At 35.8% G+C, this 27,248-nt stretch overlaps 1 protein-coding gene across 6 annotated transcripts in view; it reads right to left on the bottom strand.

The window, feature by feature from the left end:
* The window catches only part of MLLT10 (MLLT10 histone lysine methyltransferase DOT1L cofactor), a 250,852-nt gene that overhangs the window by 45,294 nt on the left and 178,310 nt on the right, over positions 1–27,248 (bottom strand). For all 6 annotated transcript variants that reach the window (XM_074192967.1, XM_074192969.1, XM_074192970.1 and 3 more), the window contains one exon: positions 12,481–12,659. In XM_074192967.1, coding sequence (XP_074049068.1) covers positions 12,481–12,659 — 179 coding nt within the window. The remainder of the gene's footprint in view (positions 1–12,480; positions 12,660–27,248) is intronic.

The raw sequence follows: 27,248 nt of genomic DNA, 5'->3' as shown, positions 1-27,248 counted from the left end.
CAAATTTCTTTTATACAAATGTGGTGCTGATACCTAGGAAGAGCAAAAAAGAGAATAAAGAACTATAAACCAATTTCCCTGAATGAACACTGATGCAAAAAAAAAAAACTGAATAAAATACTAGCAAGGAGATTAAAGATCATACATCATGATCAGTGGTATTTATATCGGAATCCAAACTGATCACATCAATAACAAAAAATTATATGATTATTCCAATAGTTGCAGGAAAAGTTTTTGATAAAATACAATATTCATTCCTATTAAAAGTGCTGGAAAACATAGGAAATCAATTGGACTATTCCGTTTTAAAAAAAATAAATAAATTTATTTTTTGTACATTTTAAGTCCTGAACTATCTCCCTCCTTTCCCACCCTATTCTAGAGAAGGCTACCATTTAACACACATATATGTGTGTGTATGTGTGTGTGTGTGTGTGTGTGTGTGTGTATATATATATGTATATGCATGTGTATGCTTGTGTGTATGAGTATATACACAAATATGCATAGATCTAGACATATGTAAAACTATACTATGAGTACTTCTGCTTATCTGTTATGTCTCTGGAGGTGGCTGGCCTCTTCCTCATAAGACCTTTGTATTTAGTTGAAGTTTTATAATAATCAGGATAACTTAGCTGTTTGCAGTTGTTTTTTCAACAATATTGTTGTTACTGTCTCCAGCTGCTTGCTTCACTCTTCCTTATTTCATGTAAGTCTTTCCATGTTTTTTAAAATCAATTCATCATATCTTACAGCACACTAGTGTTCTATCACAATCGCGTTAACACAATTTGTTTAGCCATTCTCCAGTTGACAGGTATTTCCTCAATCTCCAGTTCTTTGCCACCATATTTAATTTCTTTAATGTCATTTTCACTTGATAAAAGCATTATTTTTTAAGTTGAACCATTTGGCATGGGTAGGTGCTTTGGTAGGTTACTATAGCTGGGGTTTGCTAAGGAAAGGGAGTGCAGGGGTGGACCACTGATGGTGAAGGATTGGGCAATAGGCAGAGCTGATGAATTTTGAGAAGCTGCTATTCATAATGGATCTTGTGTCATTTTATGGGGGTCCAAAGGGAGATCATGATGATGGCTTCACTGCACTCTTATGGAGTCTCTTTTTGGGGTACCTCACTGCTTCAGGTTGACTGGCTTACTTGCCCAATAAGTGAAGCTGAAGTTAAAGTCACATTTCCAAAATGAATGATGATGGGTACCATGTGATCTAGAGGGCAGTGCTTTCCCGTGGTCCTCTGAGCCTTCATGGGGGAGGTGGTGGTTGTTGTGGTCTCTTGGTCACTTCATTAAAACTTCTTGCTTTCCCCCAATAGAGATTGCCATGGAGCCCTGAGTCAGTAAAGGGATCTGGACTATTCTTAAACTTATGAGCAGTATCTATCTAAAATCACTGGGAAGCATAAGTCAGAAGCCTTTCCCACAAGATCAGGATTGAAGCAAGGGTGCCCTATCACCATTATTATTTAACATTGCTCTATAAATTCTATATGTAACAATAAGAGAAAAAAGAAATTGAAGGGATTAAAATAAGCAATGAGAAAAAACCATCACTCTTTGCAGATGGCATACATAATGGAATACTTAGAAAAACCTAGACAACTAAAAAGTTAGCTGAAATAATTAACAATTTCAGCAAAGTTGCAAGATATAAAATAAATCCATATAAATGATCTACATTTCTCTACACAGCCCACAAAATCCAGCAGAAAGAGATAAAAAAGTAAGTTCCAGGGCAGCTAGGTGACACAGTGGATAGAGCACCAGTCCTTGAATCAGGAGGACCCAAGTTCAAATCCAACCTCAGACACTTAATAACTATGTAGCTGTGGACCTGGGGCAAGTCACTTAACCCCACTGCCTTACAAAAAAAAAAAAGGAAGAAAAGAAAAGATAAATTTCATTTAAAATAAATGGAGACACTATAAAATACCTGGGAATTTACTATAGAGACAAACTCAGAAACTGTATTAACAAAATTACAAAATACTTTTCACAGATCTAAACAAAGGAGAAATATTAATTGTTCATGGTAGGCCAAGCCAACATAAAGAAAATGACACTTCAACCTAAAATAATTTAGTTATCATCCTATTGATCCTATACCTATTGAATTAACAAAAAATTTTATAGAGTTAGAAAAAATGGAAGATTCTATTCTAGGCAAATAGGAAAAATTTCATCTGAAAGAACAAAAGCTCAAGAATATCAAGGAAATTAATGAAAAAACTAAAAGAAGTCAAGTCATTCCAGATCCCAAAAAGTATTATAAAACAGTAAATATCAAAACAATCTGGTACTGGTTAAGAAATAAGAGTGGTAGATTAGTTAAACCATTAAATATTTAATACACAATAATAAATTATCATTCTAATCTAGTGTTTAACAAAATCAAAGATCAAAATTTTGGAATAAAAAATCACAAGTTTGCAAAAACTGCAAGGAAAACTGGCAAATAGTATAAAAGAAACTAGGTATAAAAAACATTTCACATCATGTACAGAGGTATGGTAAAAATGGGTACATGACTTAGACATAAATATAAAGGGTGATACGTGGAATACTTTATTCATCAGATTAATGAAACAATGGAAAAGTGAAGAATTTTGACCAAATAAGAGATAGAAAGCATTACAGGGCATAGAATGAATAATTTGGATTATATCAAATTTAAAAGGTTTTGTATAAACAAAACCAATGCAGCTAAGATTAGAAGGCAAGCAGAAAACTGGGGGGTGGGGATTTTAATAGCATGTCTCTGATAGAGACCCTATTTCTCAAACATACAAAGAACAGCAAAGCTTATAACAATACAAGTCATTCTTCATTTATAAATGGTCAAAGATATGAATATGCAATTTTCAGAAGAAATCAAAGCTATCTCTAATCATATAAAAATTGCTCTGAACAGAGAAATACAAATTAAAAGTTTTATAAAATTTACTCTGAAATTGACTAATATGACAGGAAAGGAAAAAGTCAAATATTGGACAAGATGTGAAAAAATAACAATAATAATATACTGCTGGTAGAATTGTGAACTGATCCAACCATTCTGGAGAACAATTAGAAACTATATCCAAAAGGCTGTAAAACTATCATATCTTTTGACCCAGCAATACCACTATTAGGTCTATACCCTCAAAGAAATTATTTTTCTATTATATTAATAACCAATTAACAATTAGGATTCAAGTTTGTTCTTTCTTCATTCAGGGCTCAGTTCCTATTATGTTCTATCCCTCATATTATATATGCTCTGGGGCTCCACTCAACAAAAAGACCTGATTTTTGTTTACTATAGACAAAATCTAATCTAGTTGAATTATAGCCCTAAAGCAACAAGTTCCTACCCTAGCAACTCCCCTAAGGAGTTTAGGGTAACCCAGTTAATAAAGGAGAAAGCCAATCAGAGTGCTATGGATAGAAATGGATTCCTTTATTCAGATTGCTGGAGGCATCTGAGTCTCATGATCAAGCCACATTTTCTAGCAGGAAATACTGAAGACTTTTAGCCCACTTCCTCATTTTTTTTAGCCCTGATTTCTCCTGTCAGGAGCATTGTGTTTCCAAATATTTTAAGGCATAAAGTTTATCCATTATATTTCTCTGGTTACCAAAAAAACCCCCATCGATCACCAATTTATAATCAGCTAGCCTAATTAATAAATAAATTGAAAATTAATTACCCCTAAAATTCTCTGCAGTTTTTCAATAATTTCACGCCCAAAGAGATAAAAAGGGAAGGATTATTAAGTAAAAAATATTTATTTCTTGTTGCTGTATTCAGTAATTTTTTTTCATTCCTATCTAAATCTTTGTGACCCTATTTGGGCTTTTCATGGCAATGACACTGGAGTGGTTTTCCATTTCCTTCTTCAGCTCATTTTACACATAAGGAAACTGGCAAAAAGGTTGAATGACTCAGTATCTGCTGACACATTTGAACTTAGTTCTTTTGAGGTTCAGGCACTCTAGCTTTGTCAGCTAGCTTCTCAAAGACAAGTGCCAGAAGTGGACTTCAAACTCAATGCCTCTAGAGTAGAAGAGGTTGTGGTATATGATGATTTTGATGTAATACTATTTTACTAATGATAAGCAGGATGCTATCAGAAAACCCTGTGAAGATTCACATGAACTAATGCAAAATGAAATAAGCAAAATCAGGAGAATACTGTATATGCTAATAGCAATTATATATGATAATCTCTGTGAATGATTTAGAAATTTTCAATGATCCAAAACAATTCTGAAGGACTTAGGATGAAAAAAGAACTTTCCTAAGCTTTTTTAAACTGTGTTTTCTATTGCAACATGGTTAATGTGGAAATGTTTTGCCTAGCTACATTATATATATAAAATCTAGGGCAATGGACAAGAGCACTGACCTTGGAGTCAGGTGGACTGGAGTTTGAATCTGGCCTCAGTTACTGGACATTTACTAGCTGAGTGACCTTGGACAAATCACTTAACCCTGCCTGGAAGCCAGGGCCATCTTCAGTCATCCTGATTCCTATCTGGCCACTGGACCATGATGGTTCTGGAGGAGAAAGTGAGACTGATGACTTAGCACAGCGCCCCCCCTTCACTCAGATCCAATTCAGGTAATGTCATGGTATTACCTCACTAATGTCAGGGTGGTCTTCTTGGAGGATAAAGGACAAAAAAATTCATGTATAATCTAGAAGTTAAGCTATACGGCAAAGTGAGAAGAGCACTGGGCCCAAAGTCAGGAGGACCCAAATTCAACATCTAGCTCTCAATACGTACTTAATAAATATTTGCTGACTGACTGAAGGATAAATTAATACTTCAGTGGATTTGAATCTCGCTAGATTAGATTATTTCCTCTAACTGTGTAAATCACAATCCAGCCATTCCTTTTCATCCTGGTCTACCTTTTGTCTATAACCTCTTTTCAGTTTTCTAGAGGCTCCACCCAACATGCAGGTATCTTGACATTATGTGGGGATCACTGCAGCAAATTGATTACTATTTCTTCCTCTTATTATATAATTGGATTTTTTCCTTTTTCAACCAAATATCTCTTTGAAAAATTAGGGCAGCTAGATGGCACAGTGGGTAGAGCATCAGCCCTGAAGTCAGAATGACTTGAGTTCATATCTGACCTCAGACACGTATTAGCTGTATGACCTTGGACACGTCACTTCACCCAGATTGCCTCACATCCAGGGCTAGATTCAGTTGTTCGAGCCAAATCAGGTCATTGGATCCAGAAGGCTCTGGAGAAGAAAGTGAGGTTAGTGACTTAGCACAGCCCCCTTCACTCAAATCCAATTCATGTGCATCACCTCCCTAATGTCATGGTCTTCTTTGAAAACAAAGGACAAAACATTACCATCATGTATAATATATATCAAATTGCTTGCCTTTCGTAGGAAGAAGCTAGGAATGGGAAAATAATTTGGATCTCAAATATTTCAAAAATGAATATTAAAAAATTATTATTTACAAATCATTGAGAAAAGTTTGTTGTGCTAATGTATATGTTGATGCACACAGATATGTCTATCTCTCCATCTCTCCACTCCCTTCATCCTCATTTAAACCAGGAGCTCTAACTCTAACCCCTGGGGTCCAGGAATCCTGGATCTAAAAACTTGATTGGAAAAAAAATTACATCTTTATTTTCTCTAACCTCTAACTGAAATTTTGCATTTCCTTTGATTAAAAATGTAAGCAATGAACCATTATTATGAGAATTCCAATATACCTCACCAGACTAACAAAGGATTCCATGAAGGAAAAAAAAATGTGAATGAACCTGGATTTAAAATCCCTGATGCAGATGTCATCAAATGAGATATCTGTATAGTGAGGACTAGAAAGATGGCTGGCTTACAAATATTTTTTTTTCTTACTTCTTATTTTTCTTACTTTTCTTCAAATGTATTTATCTTTTTTTTTTAAATGTCTCTTTTTTGGTATGTCTGTTACCATAGATTGCTCTTATCTCTGTCCTTTCATCAGGAATTCTTGAGCTCTGTATTTTATTAAATATCCATCTCCACTACCACCCCAGTAGTATTATACTGTTTTACAGTTTAATTTATTCTTGGTTGTCTTAATTTGGTTGTATTTAAGGACTTTCTCTCTTTCTTTGCAATTGCAGTAACTCTTTTGTGATGCTGACCAGTTCTATGGTATTTGGATGCTTGCAATAATTTCATTGATCTGGAAATTCTGGATTTTGGCTCTAACATTCTGAATTGATTAATGTATTCTTTTTATTCTAACTTAGCTTTCTGATTCTATTATTTTTTTTTTTAGGTTTTTTTGCAAGGCAATGGGGTTAAAGTGGCTTGCCTAAGGCCACACAACTAGGTAATTATTAAGTGTCTAAGGCTGGATTTGAACTCAGGTATTTCTGACTCCAGAGCCGGTGCTCTATCCACTGTGCCACCTAGCTATCCCCCTGCTTTCTGATTCTAAAAGATGAACAGTTTTTTTTAATGATTCCTTGAAATAGAATATACTTCTTTAGAAAGTCCAATGATGACTCATGTTATTCAGGAAAGCCAATGAATCTTAAATTAATTATCCTATAATCATTTACCTGAGGTTATTTTTGAAAGTAGAGAACTTGTACTTTTTCTTTTAATCTTTTGATTAAACATTTCTTTTTCTCCTATAATCAACCTTCTTTGCTCAGTTCTATTTTTCTTGAAGTCTACTACTTGTATAAGAGTCTTCCAAGTTCTATTCTAAGCTATTTATTGCCTTCAATTTTTTTTCTCAAGTCCTTTGACATTTTGAATGCTTACAACTAACCAAATTATAATATTGCAAATCATTTTCTTTAAGTAACAAAAATCATTTATTTTTACATTTAAAAAACCTAAAAAAATCATAATTTCATTTCAAACAATTAAAAGAATGAAACATGTGATAGGCCAAAATATTTAACACTCAAGAGTGATAACAAGGATTTCGAGATGTGGGCTTTCATTAGCAACAACAGCTCCTGATTTTTTCCTTTCCCCAGAGGCAGTATCTCAGATCAAACTTCTCCAGAGCCCAAAGGTGGAGTAGTCCTGACATATATTTTTCAGTGTATTTAATTAATTCCCCACCCCCTTCCTCAGTTCCCAGTCTTTTCAGCAATTATCTTTCACTTGTCTTGTTATTCCCCACCCCCCACTTGCCTCAGGCACAAAGTTCCTACTTATGGTTCTATCTTCATAACTAAAAGCCTATGAATTTAAGTATTTTATTTACAGAAGTGTCTAAGTGAGGGTTCATCTAAATGTAAATACAATATATGCACACTAGAACAGAAATTCAAAGTATGTTAGTATTTTTGAGTGATCAAACAATCCAATTTTTTCCTCTAACTCTAGTGTTTCAACTGAAAATATTGCTTCTGGATTCAAAGCTTAGGTCTATCAGTGCACAACTCCACCAACAATGCATTAGTGTCCTTATTTTTCCACATGTCTTCCAACATTTATCATTTTCCTTTCCTGTCATATTAGACAAACTAAGAGTTTTGTGACTTTGTCCTGATGTGGAAAAAGCAGCGCAGGTGAAGTCAGGGGAGCAGGGTTGTCAGTTACTATCTGAGAGAGGGTATGAGACATTTTTAACCTCTGAGAAGCTACATGGCCAGAGCATGGTCTCTTCTTCCTTATCTGATTAGTGATGAGGATAATTCTGAAGGCCTTCTGAGACCTTTAAAAATCTCCACATCATATGATTCAGGAAATTCAATGCAGATTCCTCTTCACAAACTGCCCTCCCCCCTCCCTCCAATAAATGATCCTGTAGCACCTTTAAGGTAAGAAAAACAATCTTATAGTTTCAAAAATACACGGGAGCTGACAGATTTTCAACTGTGTTCTATTGCATAATTATAGCTGAACAGGATCTTTCCCTACTAGACTACTAAAATATCACACACAAATACTCAAGTGCACGTTCAACATCAGGCTTTTCTCATATGATGTTTTTAATTCCAGTTCTTAAAAGATTTAATATGTCCCTGAAGACAGAATAAAAGGTCATATACAGTAATTTTTTATTCCTTTTTCCCCCCAAGTCATATGTGGTTTCATCAGTTGCCAAGACTGGTCATATGGCAAGAAAAAGAGACAAAAGAGTTCTACAATGCTACTTACTCCTTACCCTGTTAGGACAACAAGGGGAAGGTTTCTAACTGATCCATTCCGGAAAGCAATTTGGAATGATACCTTAACTGGCAATTGAACTTTGCATACCCTTTGATCCAGTAATAGCCATACTAGGTCTGTATCTCAAAGAGTTCATAAAAAAGGAGATTAAGACCCACATGTACAGCTCTTTTTGGCAAAGAATTGAATGACCATCAATTGGAGAAGAGCTGAACAAATTATGGTATATGGAAGCTATGGAACACTATTTTCTGTTAGAAATCACGAGCGGGTGAACTTCAAAAAAGCCTGGAAAGACCTACATGAACTGATGGTGATGAAGTGAGCAGAACCAGGAAAACAGTGTATACAGTAGCAACAACACTGTGAGATGATCAAGTATGATGGGATAAGCTCCAATCAGCAGTTTAGTGATCAAGGACAATTCTCCATGACCTGTGATGGCAAATGCCATCCCCATTCAGAGAAAAAATTGTGGACCTTCAATTCACATCAAAACACACTATTATCACTTTTTTTTAACGCTTTTATTATTTTTTTATCTTTCTCATGGTTTTTATTCCCTTTAGTTATAATTCTTCTTTTATACCATGACTAATATGAAAATATGTTAAACATGACTGTACATTTGTACATATAGTATTGTACATTGTACATACTATATCAGATTCCTCATTGTCAGGGGTAGGGGGAAGGCAAAGAGGAAGGAAGAAAAATGTGGAACTCAAAACCTTACAACAAGATAAATATTGGTGCGGAGCCAAGATGGCAACAAGAACTGATTGTGTCTTAGGAGCTCTCTCATAAAACTCATAAGCTAAGGACTCTAACTAAATTTTTGAGAGACAGAACCCACAGAGGGACCCAATGAGGCAGTTCTCCTACTCAAGGTAACCTGGAAAAGAGCAGAAAGGCTCTGCTCCCCGGGCACAAAGTGGGGGAACAGCGGGGGACCTCTGCCACAGAAAGCACGTGGAGCCCATCCTTCAGGGCACACAGTGAGCAGCATAGCCACTGCATTCCAGATCCAGGAAACATAAGCAGGATAAGCCCATTGAACCTAGGGAGGGAGTGAAGAGAGAGAGAGAGACTGCAGAGCTCTGTCCTCTGCCCCTGGAACAGGACTCTGGGGCTCTGACCACATTCAGATCTTGATCCTAGTCTAGGCCCCCCCCATAGAACAGCAGGCCCCCCCCACCTCAGCCTCGTGGCAGAGGGGGGCGCTTATGGTCATTCACAGACCAGGAGGGAGGACAGAGCTTCACACACTGAGACCCTTGTGGGAGTGTCCCAAAAGCTCAGGAAGCACCCCAAACCAGGCCCAGGCTGGGAAAATGACCAAGCAGAGAAACAAGAGGAAGACCATTGAGACATATTTTACATATGAGCCCAAGAAGGATCAAAATACTCAGTCTGAAGATGAGGAAGCACAAGCTCCTGCATCTAAAGACTCCAAGAAAAGCAGAAATCGGGCTCAGGCTATGATAGAGCTCAAAAAAGACTTTGAAAATCACATGAGGGAGTTAGAAGAAAAACTGGGAAAAGAAAGGAGAGAGATGCAGGAAAAACATGAAAATGAAGTCAGCAGCCTAGTCAAGGAAATCCAAAAAACTGCTGAAGAAAATAGCATGCTAAAAACGAGCTTAGGTCAAATGGATAAAACAGTTCAAAAAGTTATTGAGGAGAAGAATGCTTTAAAAAGCAAAATCGGCCAGATGGAAAAAGAGATAAGAAAACTCTCCAAGGAGAACAAATCCTTCAGACAAAGAATAGAATTCAGGGAGATTGATGAATTTATGAGAAACCAGGACTCAATACGTCAAAAACCAAAATAATGAAAAATCAGAAGAAAATTGAAAAAACAACTGATATGGAAAACAGACTTAGGAAAGATAATTTAAAAATTATTGGAATACCTGAAAGTCATGATCAGAAAAGAGCCTTGACATCATTTTCAATGAATTGCTACAGGAAAATTGCCCTGATATTCTAGAAGTAGAGAGCAAAATAGAAATGGAGAGAATCCACCAATCCCCCTAGGAAAGAGATCCCAAAAAACCAACCCCTAGGAATATTATAACCAAGTTCCAGAACTCCCAAGTCAAAGAGAAAATATTACAAGCAGCCAGAAGGACACAGTTCAAATACCGTGGAGCTGCAGTCAGGATCACACAGGACTTAGCAGCAGCTACATTGGAAGCTCGAAGGGCTTGGAATACAATATACCAGAAGGCAAAAGAGCTTAGAATGCAGCCAAGAATGAACTACCCAGCAAGGCTGAATGTCCTCTTCCAGGGAAAAAGATGGACTTTCAATGGACCAGGGGAATTTCAAATGTTCCTGTTGGAATGGCCAGAGCTGAACAGAAGGTTTGATCTTCAGATACAGGACTCAGGTGAAGCATGGAGATTGGAGGAGAAGGGGAAAATATGAGGGACTTAATGATAATAACTGCATGCATTCCTACACAGAAAAATGACACTGATGATACTCATATGAACCCTCTCAGTTTAATAGAGCAGGTAGAGGGAGCTTTTATAGTTGAAGCACAGGAGAAAGCTGAATACAAAGATAAAATATGGTATAAAGAAAAAAAGGGAAATGTACTGGGAGAAAGAAAAAGGAGAGGGGAATAGGCCAAGATATTTCATATAATAAGATTTTTCTTTATTACAATGAGCTATTGCAATGATATGGAAGGGGGGAAGGCAAGGTGGCATGAGGGAATCTTTGCTCTCATCAGAGATGACTAGGAGAGGAAACAGCATATATACTCAATGGGGTATAGACAACTGGAGTAAGAAGGAGGGGGGAGCAGGGGGAAGGGGTGGGGATGTGAATAAAGGAGAAGAGCATGGACCATGGGGGGGGAGAGTGGTCAGATATAACACATTTTCTTTTTTACTTCTTGCAAGGGGCTGGGATTGGATGGCCTGCCCAGGATGGACCATAGGGCCAGATGGATGCTGGGCCTAAGGGGTGGTATGGGGGCTCAGGGCTTCTTGGCCCCAGGGCCAGGGATCTGTCTGCTGTGCCACTCAGCGACCCTACAGCAGAGTCAGATTGAAAGGAGAGAGAAAATACAGTACATGGTAGTGGAGAAATAAGAAAGGACAGAATTGCGATCAGCAATGGCAACGTTGAAAAAATATGGAAGTAACTTCTGTGATGGACTTATCATAAAGAATGTGATCCACCCACGACAGAGTTGTTGATGTTGGAACTAAGACTCAAGCACATTTATTATTATTATTATTTTTGGGGGGGGGTGCAGAGCAAATGGGGCCAGGTGGCCTGCCTGGGGCCACATAGCAGGGTGATCGTTGGGTGTCTGAGGGCGGATTTGGACCCGGGTGCTTCTGGCTCAAGGGCCAATGCTTTGTCTGCCACCCAGCCACCCCTACTATTATTACTATTTTATTTTACTTTGGGTCTTTTTTTTCTTTTTTTGGTTTTTTGCAGGGCAGTGGGGTTGGGGTGGCTTGCATGTTACACGGCTGGGTGATTGTTGGGTGTACAGGGCCAGATGTGGGCTCGGGTGCTCATGGCTCCAGGGCTGGAGCTCCATCCATTGCACCACCTGACCATACCTACAATTGTTACTATTATTTTTTTTAATTTTAATTTTTTCTCTCCCCTTTACTTTATCGCTCAAGCGAGTCTATATTTATGGGGGAGAGGGGGTGTTTCGTTTACTCTTAAACAAGAATATTTTATTAATGTATAAAAAACCATTATTTATTTAAGATAAATATTGAAAACCATCTTTTACATATAATTGGGGAAAAATGAGACATTTTTTTAAAAAAGAATCCTCCCAAAATGAAAATAATATAATTCATTACTACCTACTAATTTACTTTTTTTCACAGTGGTATAAAATAGGAAAAAGATGTGGAATCTGAGAATGTGGGTTCAAATACCTTACTATATCTGTGACTCTATGCAAGTTATGTCACCTTCTTCATAAAATGAGGGTATTGGAATAAATGACTCTTTTTCAATCTAAGTCTATAATCATAGATCTCTGATGGACTTTGTTACCTCATTGCAGTAAAAAGAAGAGGTTGGATTAGTAAAGAGATGGTCTCTGAGATTCCTTCTAGCTCTGTATCTATGATCTTTATCTTTTAAGGCCTCCTTGGGAGATAAAACCTATGGTCCCTAATATGTATTATTTCCCAATGGCCACATCAGCACAAATTATTATATAAGGCAGATTTCTATGGATAATTGTTCCCCCCAAGGAGACAAAAGACAAGACTAAATAACAAGAATCAACCTTCTAGACCATTGTAATTACTTGCCTGAGTTGTAGCAACAGCAGTGGTTACAGATGATGTGGCTGAAGGAGATAAACCTCCCACTTGTTGCAAATGAACAGAAGACTGTGGAGGTAAATGAGAACTAGAAACAGGAGTACTAGATCCTGAGCCAGATACTGCATTCGGAAATGATACTGCTACATCATTGCTGCTATAAATACCTAAAAGAAAAGAAATTTCCTCATTAGTGAAATGTAAAATGAATCAGTAAGTTACACCAAAGAATTGTATTTGTATTTGATAAAATATAGGAAACAAATCCCAGTGGGATATACCTGATTTCTGAATATTGACTTTACAAAGTCCTCAGCCTGACCCAATTATCTTTCAGGCATTAAAAATTCAATTTGTACAATTTCCTCCCCTCCCCCTGACATTTTTATAAAACATGAATGGGTGAACTTCAGAAAAGCCTGAAAAGTCTTGTATGAACTGAGGCCAAGGGGTGGTGAGCAGAACCAGGAGAACACTGTATGATGATCAACTATGATGGACTTGGCTTTCCTTAGCAGTCAGTAATCAAAGACAATTCTGGAGGACTTGTGATGGAAAACATCATCCATATCCAGACCAAAGAACATTATTTTCAATTTTAAAAATTTGTTTTATACCTTATAGTTTTGTTTTGTCTTTTCTTTGCTCTCATACATGCAAGAACACAAAAGAAAAGTAGCAACCAGAAATTTTTAAAAATGAATTTTCAAAAAGCAAATTTCAATAATCCAGTGAAATTATTTTGTGAAGACCAAAGGAAAAAGACCTAGTAACAAAAAGATGGTAGAAAATCTAGGTAACTAAAAGTAGCACAAGTTGAAAATTGAAAGTGAAACCTATATTGAGGTTTTTAAGATGATGTGGGGAACGGTTGCAAAAAAAAATGGTATAATTTTGTATAGGTATGACAAAAAATCACAAATAGAAGCCAGGGAAGTTTCATTTAAAAAATACTCTAAACATTATGAACCCCAAATAAAACAAGCACTTCCTTTTCAACTACCTCACCATTTGTACATCGGAGATGGATTATCCTGTCGATGAATTACCCTGAAACTAAACCTCTTTTTAAATTTATGTTAAGCAGTTTGGTGAACTAGACTATGATTTAAATTTTTTTTTTCTTCTTTCTCTCATTTTCTGCCTCCTTTTCCTACTGGGGATAAAAAGAAAACACAAAAATATTTGTAAACAAATATTCATAGTAAGAAAAAAAATTTTCATATTGTCCATACTCCCAAAAATATGTCTCATATTGAGCCCATTCTTTCTAGTCCTACCGTCCTTTATGAGATAACCAGTGAGGCTACAGGACTTGTTCCAGATCTCATCCAGAGTTTAAATTTAAACACAATTCCAATTTTCAAAGCAACGGGAAGTAGGAAAACACTTTTTTTACAAAGTTTAGAGGAGGGGAAGCAGGGTGGAAGGAGAAGGACATCCTTTCATTGAACTAGTAATAAAGAAGATGGGAAAAGACTGTCTATGGTCAAGAACAGAAGTCCTTAATGTAATCCTATTCTCTGGGAGCTTCTTCCACCATTCTCTTTCTCATCTTTATACTCTTTACCTGATTTTCTTCTCTGTTGTCTATAAAACACACTCAAATTTAACCCAATCTTTAAAACAAAAACAAAACAAAAAACCATAGCTTTATACCAACATCCCCTTTAAGCTGTGGCTTTATTTCTTTATCCTTTTGACAGCCAAATTTCTTTTAAAAGACTTTTAAGTCTATTTATTGCCTTTCATTTTTTTCCCCTTACAATCTGACTTCATCAATCATTGAAATGGTTCTGAGGTTACTAAGAATTTAACTGTCAACGACAGCGGTCTTTTCTCAATCCTCAAACTTCCTTACCCCTCTGAAGTTGGAGACAAGCTGACCATTCCCTTTATATATCAAGACTCCATGGCACAGAAATTTCCTTGTTTTTCCTCCTGATAAGTCCAGACCATTCCTCAATCTCCTTTGTAGGTCCATCAAACTCTTTTTCACCTATTAACAATGGCTATCCCCAAGGCTTTTTTCTACTCTGTTCTCTTTAAGCAATTTCCTATAGTGATTTCATCAATATATTCTCAACTCAGGAGATTACCCAATTTCCTTATCTCTCTGTCTCCTATAGTCACACATCCACCCAGATCCTTACACCAATAATCAACAGACATTTATTAAACACCTATCATTGAGGAGGCTATGTAGCTCAGCTAAAAGGGTCTGAAATTAGAGGACTAAGGTTCAAATTTTCTCTCTGATATGTAGTACACGGTGACCTTGGGCAAGCCATATTTACCCATCTGAACTAAAATTCTTCATCTGAAAAAAATGAAGGTTTCTATCACAATAACCTTGCTCTTGAGATCCTTTCCAGCTTTCACTCTATGATGCTATCTATGTAACAGAGGTTGTGCTAGAAGCAAAGGATAAATAAAAAACAGGAGACTGTCATCTGTAAGATCTTCCGTTGCCAGAAAATGTATCCAGATAAAGGTTCAGGGGTTTGAGCAAACATGAAAGAATTCACATATATAAAAGATCAATTTTAATTTAGAGACAAAAAAGGTTTAAGTATTACTGTGGTTAGCAGAAATTAAGGGAAAGAAAGAATAGCAGCAGCAACCAGAGCAACTGCAAGAAGATATAGGAGCATGAGAATTTATCTGGGGGCTCATGCTTCCCAAGAACTGGCTAGCTTCCCAAAGGAAGTAGTGAATGAGCTTTTAAAGAGAAAGGAAGATGAGGTAATTATGGAGAATATGGTTTGGACAGTAGGATGGGGATAAGTGTTAATGTAAAGTACATGGTAGGTGCAGAGGGAACAGATTAATTATAGAACAGATTTCTCTTAACATTTCCTCTACTTCACTTCCACTATGCTACTTCTCGTGAATTGTGATTCCCACGTTGTTAACTACCTCCTGGACTTCTCACCTTGGCTATGTTATTTCAAATTCAAAATTCAACAAAACTGATTTTTTTCATTCTACATAAAGCAATCTTTTGTTTAAATCTCATGATTTTTGTTGATAGTTCCCTATCCTCTTTGGTACTCATATTTTACAACTTCAAAATTATCATCAAGTCACCCTCAATGCTGACATCCAATCAGATATTAGGTCTTATGAATTCTACTTCCACAACGAATCTTTTAACCACTCTCTTCTTTTCCATTAAACAGAGTTGGATGCTCATCTCACAAGGATTATTTAAAATATCTTCCTACTTAGTTTCCCCTGCTTCCTATCAATCCTCTCTCCCTCAGGTTTGCTCTCGATTAACTAACTTAGATGATGACCTATTGATTCTAGGATAGAATATAAACTTTTCACACTGGAATTTAACACCATCAACCCTCTCCCTTCAACCTCCATTTCCATTCTTATTTCACATTCCAGGACCCATGTACTTTCAAATCAAGTGAACCTCATAGCCTAGAATAACTGCCCTCCAGACCAATGCCTTCACATCCTTGCTTCCTTAAAGTTTCAAGTTACACATCTATTCTCCTGAAAAGTCTCCCCATATCTCAGCCAAACATGATTACCATTTTCTCCATCAAATTCTATATTTAATTCTATTATTCTTAAAATCAAGGATGAATTTTAATATATATATATATGGGGGGGGCTCAGTACATTACACATAGAAGACAAATAGCAAATATGTGGTGTATTAAAATATCACAGAAAAAAAATCTAGGATTATATTATATAAACTGCTCATGAATCAAAAAAGGAGCAAAGGAAAAATATACTGAAGAACATATCTAGTGGTCAGTAAAACAATGAAATTTTACTTAATCCTGCCAAATGTTTTCCTGATATGTTTTTACCATGTTATCCTACTGCTTAAATATCTCTAACAATAGCTCTTTAATCAAGCCCAAAGTCTCAAAATCTTTTATATCTACCAGCAGTCAATATATTTGTCCCATGAGAAATGTCATATTGACAATTCTACCAAAACTTCATCATATATGAGAAATATAGCTTTTTAGCAATTATATGCAATATCTAAATATCATCCTCTTCCAATTATCCATATCAATGGACAAATGTCACAGAATTTAATGGTGTGGGGGTGGCTAGGTGGCGTAGTGGATAAAGCACCAGCCTTGGAGTCAGGAGTACCTGGGTTCAAATCCAGCCTCAGACACTTAATAATGACCTAGCTATGTGGCCTTGGGCAAGACACTTAACCCCATTTGCCTTGCAAAAAAAAAAAAAAAAAAAAACACCTAAAAGAAAGAATTTAATGGTCTGAATATCTATAAAGGGAAGATGGCTCAGGAAGGATAGGAGCTTCAAAAACTGAAATTCTGATAATACAATCACAAATATCAATGAAGCAAAGGAAGAATTTTTTAATAGGAAACATGTTAATGCAAAGAATGTTGAGAAGCTCAATAGTATCAGAAAATCTATGTGTGTACAATAAACTAAAGATTGCCCAAAATAAAAAAACAGAAAAGGAGAATTTTCAAAAGCCTTAAAAAGAGAAAAAAAAGGCAAAGCAATGGTTGTAGCAGATGGGGCAACTGATGGTCAGTAAATATAAGGCCTGGAGAAGACTAACAGTACACTCCCAAATGTGCAGATTTATTCCCAACAAAGGAATTTTAAGATTATTATGATATGATTTGCATCGATTAAATCAGTAAAATTTGTTTTCTCTAGCAAGGAGAAAAATCATGACTAAATAGAATTAAAAAAATAATTAAGGGAATACTAAAATTCAAAATAAATTTAGAGTCAGAAAAATTATATGACTGAACTAAATATATAATGAATGAACGAATGAATGAATGAGGCTTAAATGAATTATACTTTAGGGGCTAAAACTGAGACATGATAGCTCAACTGCTTCCTTCAAGTCCTAAATGAAAACTCACACCTTCTACAGGAACCTTTCCTAATTCAATGCAAGTTCCTTCTCTCCCAAATCTCTTAATTTGTCCCTCATAAAACTTAAGAGTGCATTCAGGAGGTTCTGTTTTTTATTAAGGTTTTTGCAAGGCAATGAGGTTAAGTGACTTGCCCAAGGTCACACAGTTAGTTAATTATTAAGTGTTTAAGGCCACATTTGAATTCAAGTCCTCCTAACTCCAGGGTCAGTGTTCTATTCACTGTACCACCTAGATGCCCCCCAGGAGCTTCTTGAGAGCAAGGACCATCTTTCCCTTTTTTGTATCCCCTTTTCTAAGTAGTGTCTGGCTCAAAGGAGACAGTTCATAAATGTTTCTTGACTGAATGTATAGGGAAAGTGTCCTAAAGTGGACAGGCCCTGCTTCCTATGAAAACTAACAAAGCCCCCACCACTAGAAGTAAATCTACTGAGAAAGGATCTGTACATGTCCTGGCCAACATCACCAACGATGATGGGGAAGAACCTCCAAAGTTACAATGGGAAATATCAGCATTATAAGCGATGGAAGAGCATGGAGAAGACATGAAACTCAAGGAAGCAGCGGGAGTCCTCTTTGGCTGAAGGATGACTGAGGCAGGAGTATGGTGAAAGAAGAATACAAAGTCAGCTTCGATCTGATTGCTGAGAGCTCTGAATGGCAAGCTAAAGAAAAATGACCTTTTGTTAAGGTAAGCAAGAATGTGACATGCTTGGGCCTTTGTGTGAAGAAGATTCCTGAAGGCTGGGGGGGGGGGGGGGGGGGGGGGGAGATGACCTTGCCAATTAAGTGAGGCTATTAGAATGGTTCAGGGAGAGAGGAAATGAGAGACTAACATTCTAAATATCACTAGGATCTATGCACAACCAGCATAAAGATAAGGGCTTTTTTGGTTCACCACAAACTTTTAGATTTTGAAGCTAGACTTTATTTTCTTAAGATTGAGGGGAAAAAATGGGGAAATCCTTAATTATAAACTGAAGGCACTAGTGAAGAAGAATTTTTCAATGTACATTTGATCTAAAATAGGGCTTTTAAAAAATAACCCTAAACATTGGACTTTTGGGGGAAGGAGGAGGGTGGGGTTACATACATGCATGAACAAAGCTGGCATGTGTTAATTGGAAATATCCATCTGCCCTATTTGAAAGTGCAGAGTAATTTAATACCTCATATGCTATCTCTCAACTGATCCTAAAGTACTTTCAAAGGCATATGCCCTAAAGCAACAGGAATATATTACTAAGTCACAGAAAATGATCAAGAATTCTTCAGAAGGAATAAGAGAGAAGAGTGATAGATGAGTGGGGGAGGCATAAAATTAGTGCCTCAGGAATCTAGTGGGCTGACAGAGAAGAAGCCCAGAAACCGCACCAATCATTTCCTAACTCCAAAGTTTGATTCAGAAAACATGGGTCAAAGTAAGGATGTGATCAATTAGGAACATTAAAAACTAAAAATGCAAATCACTCAGTTCTTTTTCACTCACCTTAAAGCCTGTGGCAAAGCAAGTATGTTCTGACTGGCAACAGTCTTACAATGAAAACTACATGAAAGGGAAGAGCTTACCTAGCTTCCTGCAAAAGGAGGCTAAAACAGTAATAATAACTGCCTTGAAAATGTGGACTTGTTTAAATTTACTTTTAATACATTGTTTAAATAGGCTAAAGCACTGTGCAAATACAAGCATTTGGCGGTTTTTTTTTAAGTGTATACTTATCTCTTATATCGACACAAAGGTCTCTTTTATTGATCTTTGACTTTTAACTCACTGAGTAACAAGGAATGGCTAAACAAGTTGTGGTTCAGATCTGGAACAAGTCCTGTAGAATCACTGGATTGTATGGGTTATCTCATAAAGGATTGGTAGGTACCAGAAAGAATGGGCTCAATGAGACATATTTGGGGATGGAAAAAATAATTTTTTTTTTCTTTCTTACTTTGAATATTTGTTACAAATATTTTTGTATTTTCCATTTTTTCCCCAGGCAGAAAAAAAAAGGAGGAAAAAAAATTTAAATAAAAGAGGAAAAAAAATTTAAATCTAAGTCTAGTTCACCAAAGAGCTTAACATACAGTACAGTTCCAGGATAATCCACTGACAGAGTAAACCAACTTTGATGTACAAATGGTGAGGTAGTTGAGACGTAAGTGATGGTTTTATTTGGGTTTACGACGTTTAGAATATTTTTAAATGAAACTTCCCTGGCTTCTAATTGTGACTTTTTTGTTCATACCCATACAAAGTTATACAATTTTTTTACAACAGTTCCCCACATCATCTCAAAGATCAAATGCTTCAACATAGGTTTCACTTTGAATTTTCACAACTTGTGCTACTTTTTAGTTAACTAGCTTTTCTACCATCTTTTTGTTACTAGGTCTTTTTTCCTTTTGTCTTCACAAAATTATCTCTCTTGAATTACTGAAATCTGCCTTTTGAAAATTCATTTTTAATGAATCTCTGGTTTTTTGGTTGCTGATTTTCTTCTTCTGTGTTCAAGAAACTGAAGATTTAATCAGTGAAAAAAACCCTAGTTTTATATGCAGAATTCATGCCTCTATGAATTTTAAAGTTAAAAAGTCCTTTTTCTCAATCTGTTTTATATATACACATAGAAAAATGTTCCCTATTCCAAAAAACATTTAATGCTTACCTACTTCAATTGTTCTGTTATTAAGTTCTAATTGAAATTAAGGGGAAAGGCCAGTCTGAGTTGGTAAACTAAGTATTTTCTAAAATAATTTCCATTGTAAATATAAGCCACAATGCAAACTTGGTTAATCAACTTTATAGATTGACTTCTGCCAACAAAGGGGAAAGAGTACTGACAAAAAGAAATACATGAATATTTGCAAAACTGTAAATGGCCCAAATTAATAGAATACTTAAATAATTCTTTCTTAGGAAAAAATAAACAAGCATAAAATTAATTCTCAAAAGGGGAAAAAAAATCCCAAACAGATAGATTTATAAGATTCTACAAAAAAATATTTAAAGAATAATTAATTCTAATATTACACAAAATTGTCTGAAAAAAGTAGGTACAGAAGTCCTACTAAATTCCTCTCATAAAAAAAAGTATGGTCTTGATACCTAAACCAGGGAGAGTCTAAAACAGCAAAGAAAACTACAGACTAATTTCCCTAATGAATATTAATGCAAATTTTTTGTGCAAACTATTAGCAAGGAGATTAAAGCAATATATCACAAAGATCATACTATGGCCAAGTTGGATTTATACTGGGAGTGTAGAGTTATTTCACAATTAGGAAAAAACTATTAAGTACAACTGATTATATTAATAATAATTATTTAAAAAATCATGATTATTTCAACTGTTCAAATACTGGAAGTCTAAGCAGTAGCACCTATCTAAAACTAAAATGGAGTTTTAATTGTAAGGGGGATAAACTAGAAGCTTTTCTATTAGATCAGGAGTGAAGCAACAATGTCCAATATCATCAAAACTATTCAATTTTTGTTGATATTCAGTCAGTCTTTGTGACTCCATTTGGAGTTTTCTTGGCAAAGATATCAGAGAGGTTTGCCATTTCTTTCTGAGGCAAGTGGGGCTAAATGACTTAACCCTGAATCCCACAGCTAGTATTATTTCTGAGGTCACACTTGAATTCAGGTATCCCTGACTCCAGACCTAGCACTCATCCACTATGCCATCCAGCTGCCCAAATACTTATGTAATATTGAAATGCTAGCTATAAGTAATAAGACAAGAGAAAGAAGCAATAAACATAAGAGAAACAAAACTATCACATTTTGCAGATGATATGATGGTTGAGAGAAACCTAGTCAGATAAAAAATTAACTGAAACAATTAACAACTTCAGCAAAGATGTAGAATACAAAATAAACTAATACAAGTGAATAGAATTTCTATACATAACCCCTCTCCAAAAAATGGGGCAAGAAGAGAAAGACAAATTCTACTTAAAATGACTACAGAGGGGCAGCTAGGTGGCGTAGTGGATAAAGCACCCGCCTTGGAGTCAGGAGTACCTGGGTTCAAATCCGGTCTCAGACACTTAATAATTACCTAGCTGTGTGGCCTTGGGCAAGCCACTTCACCCCATTTGCCTTGCAAAAAAAAAAACAAACCTTAAAAAAAAAAGATACACACAGGAACTTTTTGAACACAATTATAAAAACTTCTTGTTACCAATACAGATCTAAATAGAGAAATGGTAATTGCTCACATAATAATACCATATTACCAAAAAAAAGTAACACTGATACCTAAATTAGTTTACTTAATATCATACCAAGCTACCATAGAACTACTTTATACAACTTAAATTAATTTGGAGAAATAAAATGTCAAGAATATAAAGCAAATCAATAATCATCAAAACAACTTGGGACTAGGGGCAGCTAGGTGACGCAGTGGATAAAGCACCGGCCCTGGAGTCAGGAGTACCTGTATTCAAATCTGGTCTCAGACACTTAACTTAATAATTACCTAGCTGTATGGTCTTGGGCAAGCCACTTAACCCCATTTGCCTAGCAAAACAACAACAACAAAAAAACAACTTGGAACTGATTAAAAAATAGAAGTTGCTCAAAGCAGCAGTTTCAGTGCATAATAGATAAAGAAGCAAACCAGTAGAGTAACCTCATGTTTGAGAAATTCAGAGATCTCAGTTATTAGGGAAAGAACTCACTATTAAGCAAAAACTACTGGGAAAATGGGAGAATCATCTAGCAAGCCATAAATAAGCATTTCACATCATATACCAAGATAAGCTCAAAACAATCCATTTGCTCAGTGAAGGTGATCTCATAAGCACATTACTGAAGCATGGAAGAAATCATTACAACCTCTATGGATAGTGGAAGATTTCATGTACAACAAGATAGATATAAAGAAGTTCTTAGAAAGATAAATAGATAAGTTAGATATCATAAATTTAAAAAGTTTTTTGCACAAACAAAACCAATGAAGCAGAAATTGGGGGAAAAGCTTTGCAGCAAGTTTCTTTGATAAAGATTTCATTTCTAAGACAGAGGAAACACATCAAACTTACAAGAGCCATTTCTCAACTGATAACAAATCAAATGATATGAATAGGTATTTTTCAAAGGAAAAAAATCCAAGCTATCAAATAATTACATTTTTTAAAAAAATTCAAATCACTGAGAATCAGAGAAGTGCAAATTTGAAAACCTTTGAGATACCAGTAAGATTAACAAAGATGGCAAAAGGAAAATTACAAATGCTGAAGGTTAAAAGTGGGAGAACAATCATACCAATACACTGCTGGTATATAAACTGATCCAACCATTCTAGTAAGCAATTTAGAATTATGCTCCAAAAGTTATTAAATGGTGAATACCTTTTAACTTGGGGTATTATTCACCATTTAATAACTTTTGAAGCATAGTTCTAAATAGATAGACCTAGTAACAGGATAGCAGTAGCAGTATAACCTCTACTTTGGACTAGGTCTATCTAGCATCACACAAAAAAAGCAAATAATGAAAATAAGAATTGATAGGTATACAGAAATATTTATAGCAACTCTTTTTATGGTAGCAAAGATTTGGAAACTGATGGATGTCCATCAACTGGGGAATGACTGAACAAGTTTTATTTATGAATGGGAAGAAATGTTATTGTGTTATAAGAAATGATGGGGGCAGCTAGGTGGAGCAGTGGATAAAGCACCGGCCCTGGAATCAGGAAAACCTGAGTTCAAATCTGGCCTCAGACACTTAAATAATTACCTAGCTGTGTGGCCTTGGACAAGTCACTCAAACCCATTGACATGGCAAAAAAAGAAAGAAATGATGAAAGGGACAGTTTCAGAAAAACCTGGGAAGACAGGTATGAACTGAAATAAAAAGAAGAGAACAGAACCAGAAGGACAATTTATATAGTAATGATATTGTTAAATAGTGTAACAATATTGTAAAGATAATTAACTTTGAAAGACTTCAGAACTGAACAACACAATGATTAACCAAAATAACAAAGGGCTCATAATGAAACATCCTATTTACTTCCATAGAGAGCTGATGAGCTTGAGTACAGCATGAAGTTTCTTTTTTTTTCCTATTTCTTTTTTTCTTCCTGACATGGCTAATATGGAAATGTTTTACATTATTAATCACATTTGCAATATATAACATTTTGTTTTTCTTGCCTTTTCTCAATAAGCAGGGTAAGGAAAGAATTTGAAAATGAAAATAAAGCTGAATTTAAAAAACACAACAAACCTAGATATGCTATGGATATTTCAAATTTAAAAGTTCCAAAGCAGAACTCATTATCTCTCTTGCCCCCCTCATTATCTTTTCTCCCCTTGATTCCTTCTATGAAGTTTTAATCTATTTCTACATCAAAATGTTTTCCTGCACCCAGTCTTTTTTCTAATTTGTCTGATCTTCATTACCCTCCCCACTGACCATTCCCATACATTTATACATTTTTCTACCCATGAACTTCAGTTATGAGAAATAGCCAGGTCCATGCCCCCCCCCAATTCTTCATTACTGTCTTCCTTTTACAAATTCTTTTTCTTTTCCCTCTCAATTGATCAGAACAGAGCTAATCCAGTAACAGGAACTATTTTTCTTACTTAGTTCCTTCAATACCTTTGAAGACATTAAGGTTAACAAAGGACGGTGTGTTTCTTCTCTTCTTACAATGCTAACACTGTAACATATAGATGATAGATAGATAGATAGATAGATAGATAGATAGATAGATAGATAGATAAATAGACGGACAGACAGACAGCTAGATAGTCCCTTCCAATTTGTAGCATAAATTTTATCTGTAGCCTCTGGACCTTTGTGTTTACACTTCAAATTTCCTATTTGGCTCTAGTTTTTATTCAAGAGTGCTTAAAATTCAAATATCATAAATCTTAAATTTTATTTTACATTTTTATCTTTTGATTTTTTCCTACTATTGCTGACTTTGTCATGGAATCATTGATTTTTTTCTTGATTTACTTAAGTTTTTATGGAATTTCACTTACTGTAATGTTTACTGCCTTCTGTTTTAAGCTAGTTATTCTCCTTCCAATTCTTTCCCCCAGGTTTTTTTTTTTTCACACTCTTCTTTTCTTGCTTGCAAAGTTGCAATCACTCCTTCGAGGTTGGATCTTTGGGCACATCTAAATCAACAGTTTTTCAGAGCAGTTCATGGTTTTGGTTTTTTTTTTTTGTTATCTCATTTTTCCAGGCTGAGACCTTACATTGGAACTCTGCACCAAGGTTATCAGCCTGGATGATCTGTGCTCCTGTGACCTCCACTTCCCAAGATTAAACATTCAAAGAACTGCAACTTCAGAGTCCTCTCTGGTGCCTCAACCCCATTGCAAAGATTGCAAGGGCCAGGCTGGTTGTGTGTCCTGGTCTGAGCCCTGACTTCATAGTATACCCACTAATGCTTCTCATGGCTTCCAAGGCCCCCAGAGTGGATTTCCAATTACCCTAGAACTTTCTATTGGATCCTTTAACTTTTTGTGCTTTCAAACACATAGCACCTTTCTCTGTCCTGGGGCCGACTAGTTACAGAAAGTTTGTTTGTCTGTGATGGCACTCTGTTCTAGGTGATCCCCTTTACAGCTGGTTCACTGGTTTCCTGAATGAATTTTTGTGCCATTTTGGGATGAAAGAAGTTAGTTACTGTAGATTCTCATGTGATTTTCTGACCATTATTAAATCTACTATTAATATGGGGTTTCCCCCCCCCCTGTGGAAGCTGAGCAATCTGCCTCAATGTAGGCAAATCTACTGGGCAGAAATCTTGTTAAGGGTTTAAATACCAATCTAAAAAGTTTGTATTTTATCCTAAATACAATAGAAAGCTTCTCCAACCCAGGACCGACATGGTAATAGTAATAATGCTTTAGGAAGAGTATTTGGAAAGGGAAACAATAGAAGGTGGGAAGCTTTTGCAGAGAGAAAAACGAAACATTTAATTTGATACCTGTACTATGAAATTGCATTATTGCTCTGATCATCAACAAAGTGAATAATGTGGTTCCAAAATTGCAAGCAGAACACACCCGACACACAGTGTATTTAAACCCAAACCATGGCAGCTGAACCTTTGATTTCATTGATGTGTGGGAAACTACTGGAGAGAAACTTCCTTTACCAATCAGGCCAGCACTTTCTCTGCAACCTCCTGTCTTAGAGACAGTAAGAGACAGCAAGAGACAGCTTAGAGCCCCAAGGCAGTACATTCAATTCAAGTCTTCCTGGCTAAAAGAAATCTCTCCATCCACTATGCCACAATTCAAAATAAAACATAAGAGCATAAGAACTCTGTGAAGTCTGAATGGGGAAAGAAAGCTAAACTACTATATAAAGAGGATGGATAGGAATCCAATAGCTACAAGGTAGAATCTCTTATTTTCAATAGAGCATGGCCTCTTTCTTTTTGGAAGGTCAACTCAACTGTATTGATGACCTTCAGATGACATGTTTATCTCTTTATGGTTGATTTGGCTCTGGTCACATATTTAACTTGTAGTAAGTAGGGACTACTAGTTCCTTGGCCACATGTTTAGCTATTAGCCCCTAATTAGTTGCTACAAATATGTATGTGCACATAACTAGAAGGGTCAGGTAGGGTCATGTAGGGTCACATAGATTTGTGAAAATCTGTAACAGTGATTATGTTTTTACATTCATTCACTCACTTCTTAGGACTTGAATTTTCATATCAATAAAAAAAAATGGGGGCGGCTAGGTGGCGCAGTGGATAGAGCACTGGCCCTGGAGTCAGGAGTATCTGAGTTCAAATCCAGCCTCAGACACTTAATAATTACCTAGCCGTGTGGCCTTGGGCAAGCCACTTAATCCTATTGCCTTGCAAATAAAATAAGATAAGATAAAATAAAATAAGATAAAATAAAATAAAATAAAATGAAATAAAATAAAATAAAATGAAATAAAAAATGAAAAATTAATCAACATTTATTAAGCATCTACTACTTTAAAGGCACTAAACTCTAAGGCCTCTTTTAGTTTTCAATGTATGATCCTATTTTCATATGTCGATAAGCAGCTGTTAGTAGAAATTAGTTTAATGCCATCCTTCTGACTTACAGACTACATAAGAATTTAAAATTATCAAAATGATGAACAGTCACATAAAAATACAATTTCACTAACAAACTTTTTATTAGAATTCATATTCTAAAACACATACTCTATCTTTCATTTCTGGGAAGAGCAAAACAAAGAACAAAACCAACTGATATATTCTCCAATAGATATGCAACTTCATCTACATTATGTGGGTATTTTCTCCATCAATGGAGGTAGAAATCGATACCTGCCTGCTCATCTTATATGGCTCATACCAATATCATACCATACATTTTTTTTAGGTTTTTGCAAGGCAATGGGATTAAGTGACTTGCCCAAGGCCACACGGCTAGGTAATTAAGTGTCTGAGGCTGGATTTGAACTCAGATACTCCTGACTCCAGGGCCAGTGCTCGATCCACTGTACCACCCAGCCGCCCCCATACCATACATTTTCAACAAGGAAGTCAGTCACTCAAAGTACTGGAGAACTTCCCCACCTATGAAGAATGCTATGTTCTCTTGAGTGAAAAATGCAGTCTGTCTTCAGTTGTACTCTCATTCTAAGAAGAGCCTATGTTTCCTTTTTCAATTGTACCTTATTATAGCATCTATATTTCTTATTGTACATAAGAAGTCATAACATAAACTAAAATAATGAAAGCAGAAATAGAAAAAAATTCTATATTTCAATGAATGGTAGAATATTTCAAATGGAAAATGGGGAAATTGTTAATGTAGACAACATTACTTCTACACTGATATGAATGAACAGGACCCCCC

This window comes from Macrotis lagotis, chromosome 7 (genome assembly GCF_037893015.1).
Source record: "Macrotis lagotis isolate mMagLag1 chromosome 7, bilby.v1.9.chrom.fasta, whole genome shotgun sequence".
Classification (NCBI taxonomy): domain Eukaryota; kingdom Metazoa; phylum Chordata; class Mammalia; order Peramelemorphia; family Peramelidae; genus Macrotis; species Macrotis lagotis.
The sequence above is the reverse complement of the archived record's forward strand: the minus strand, read 5'-3'. Positions and strand labels throughout refer to the sequence as shown.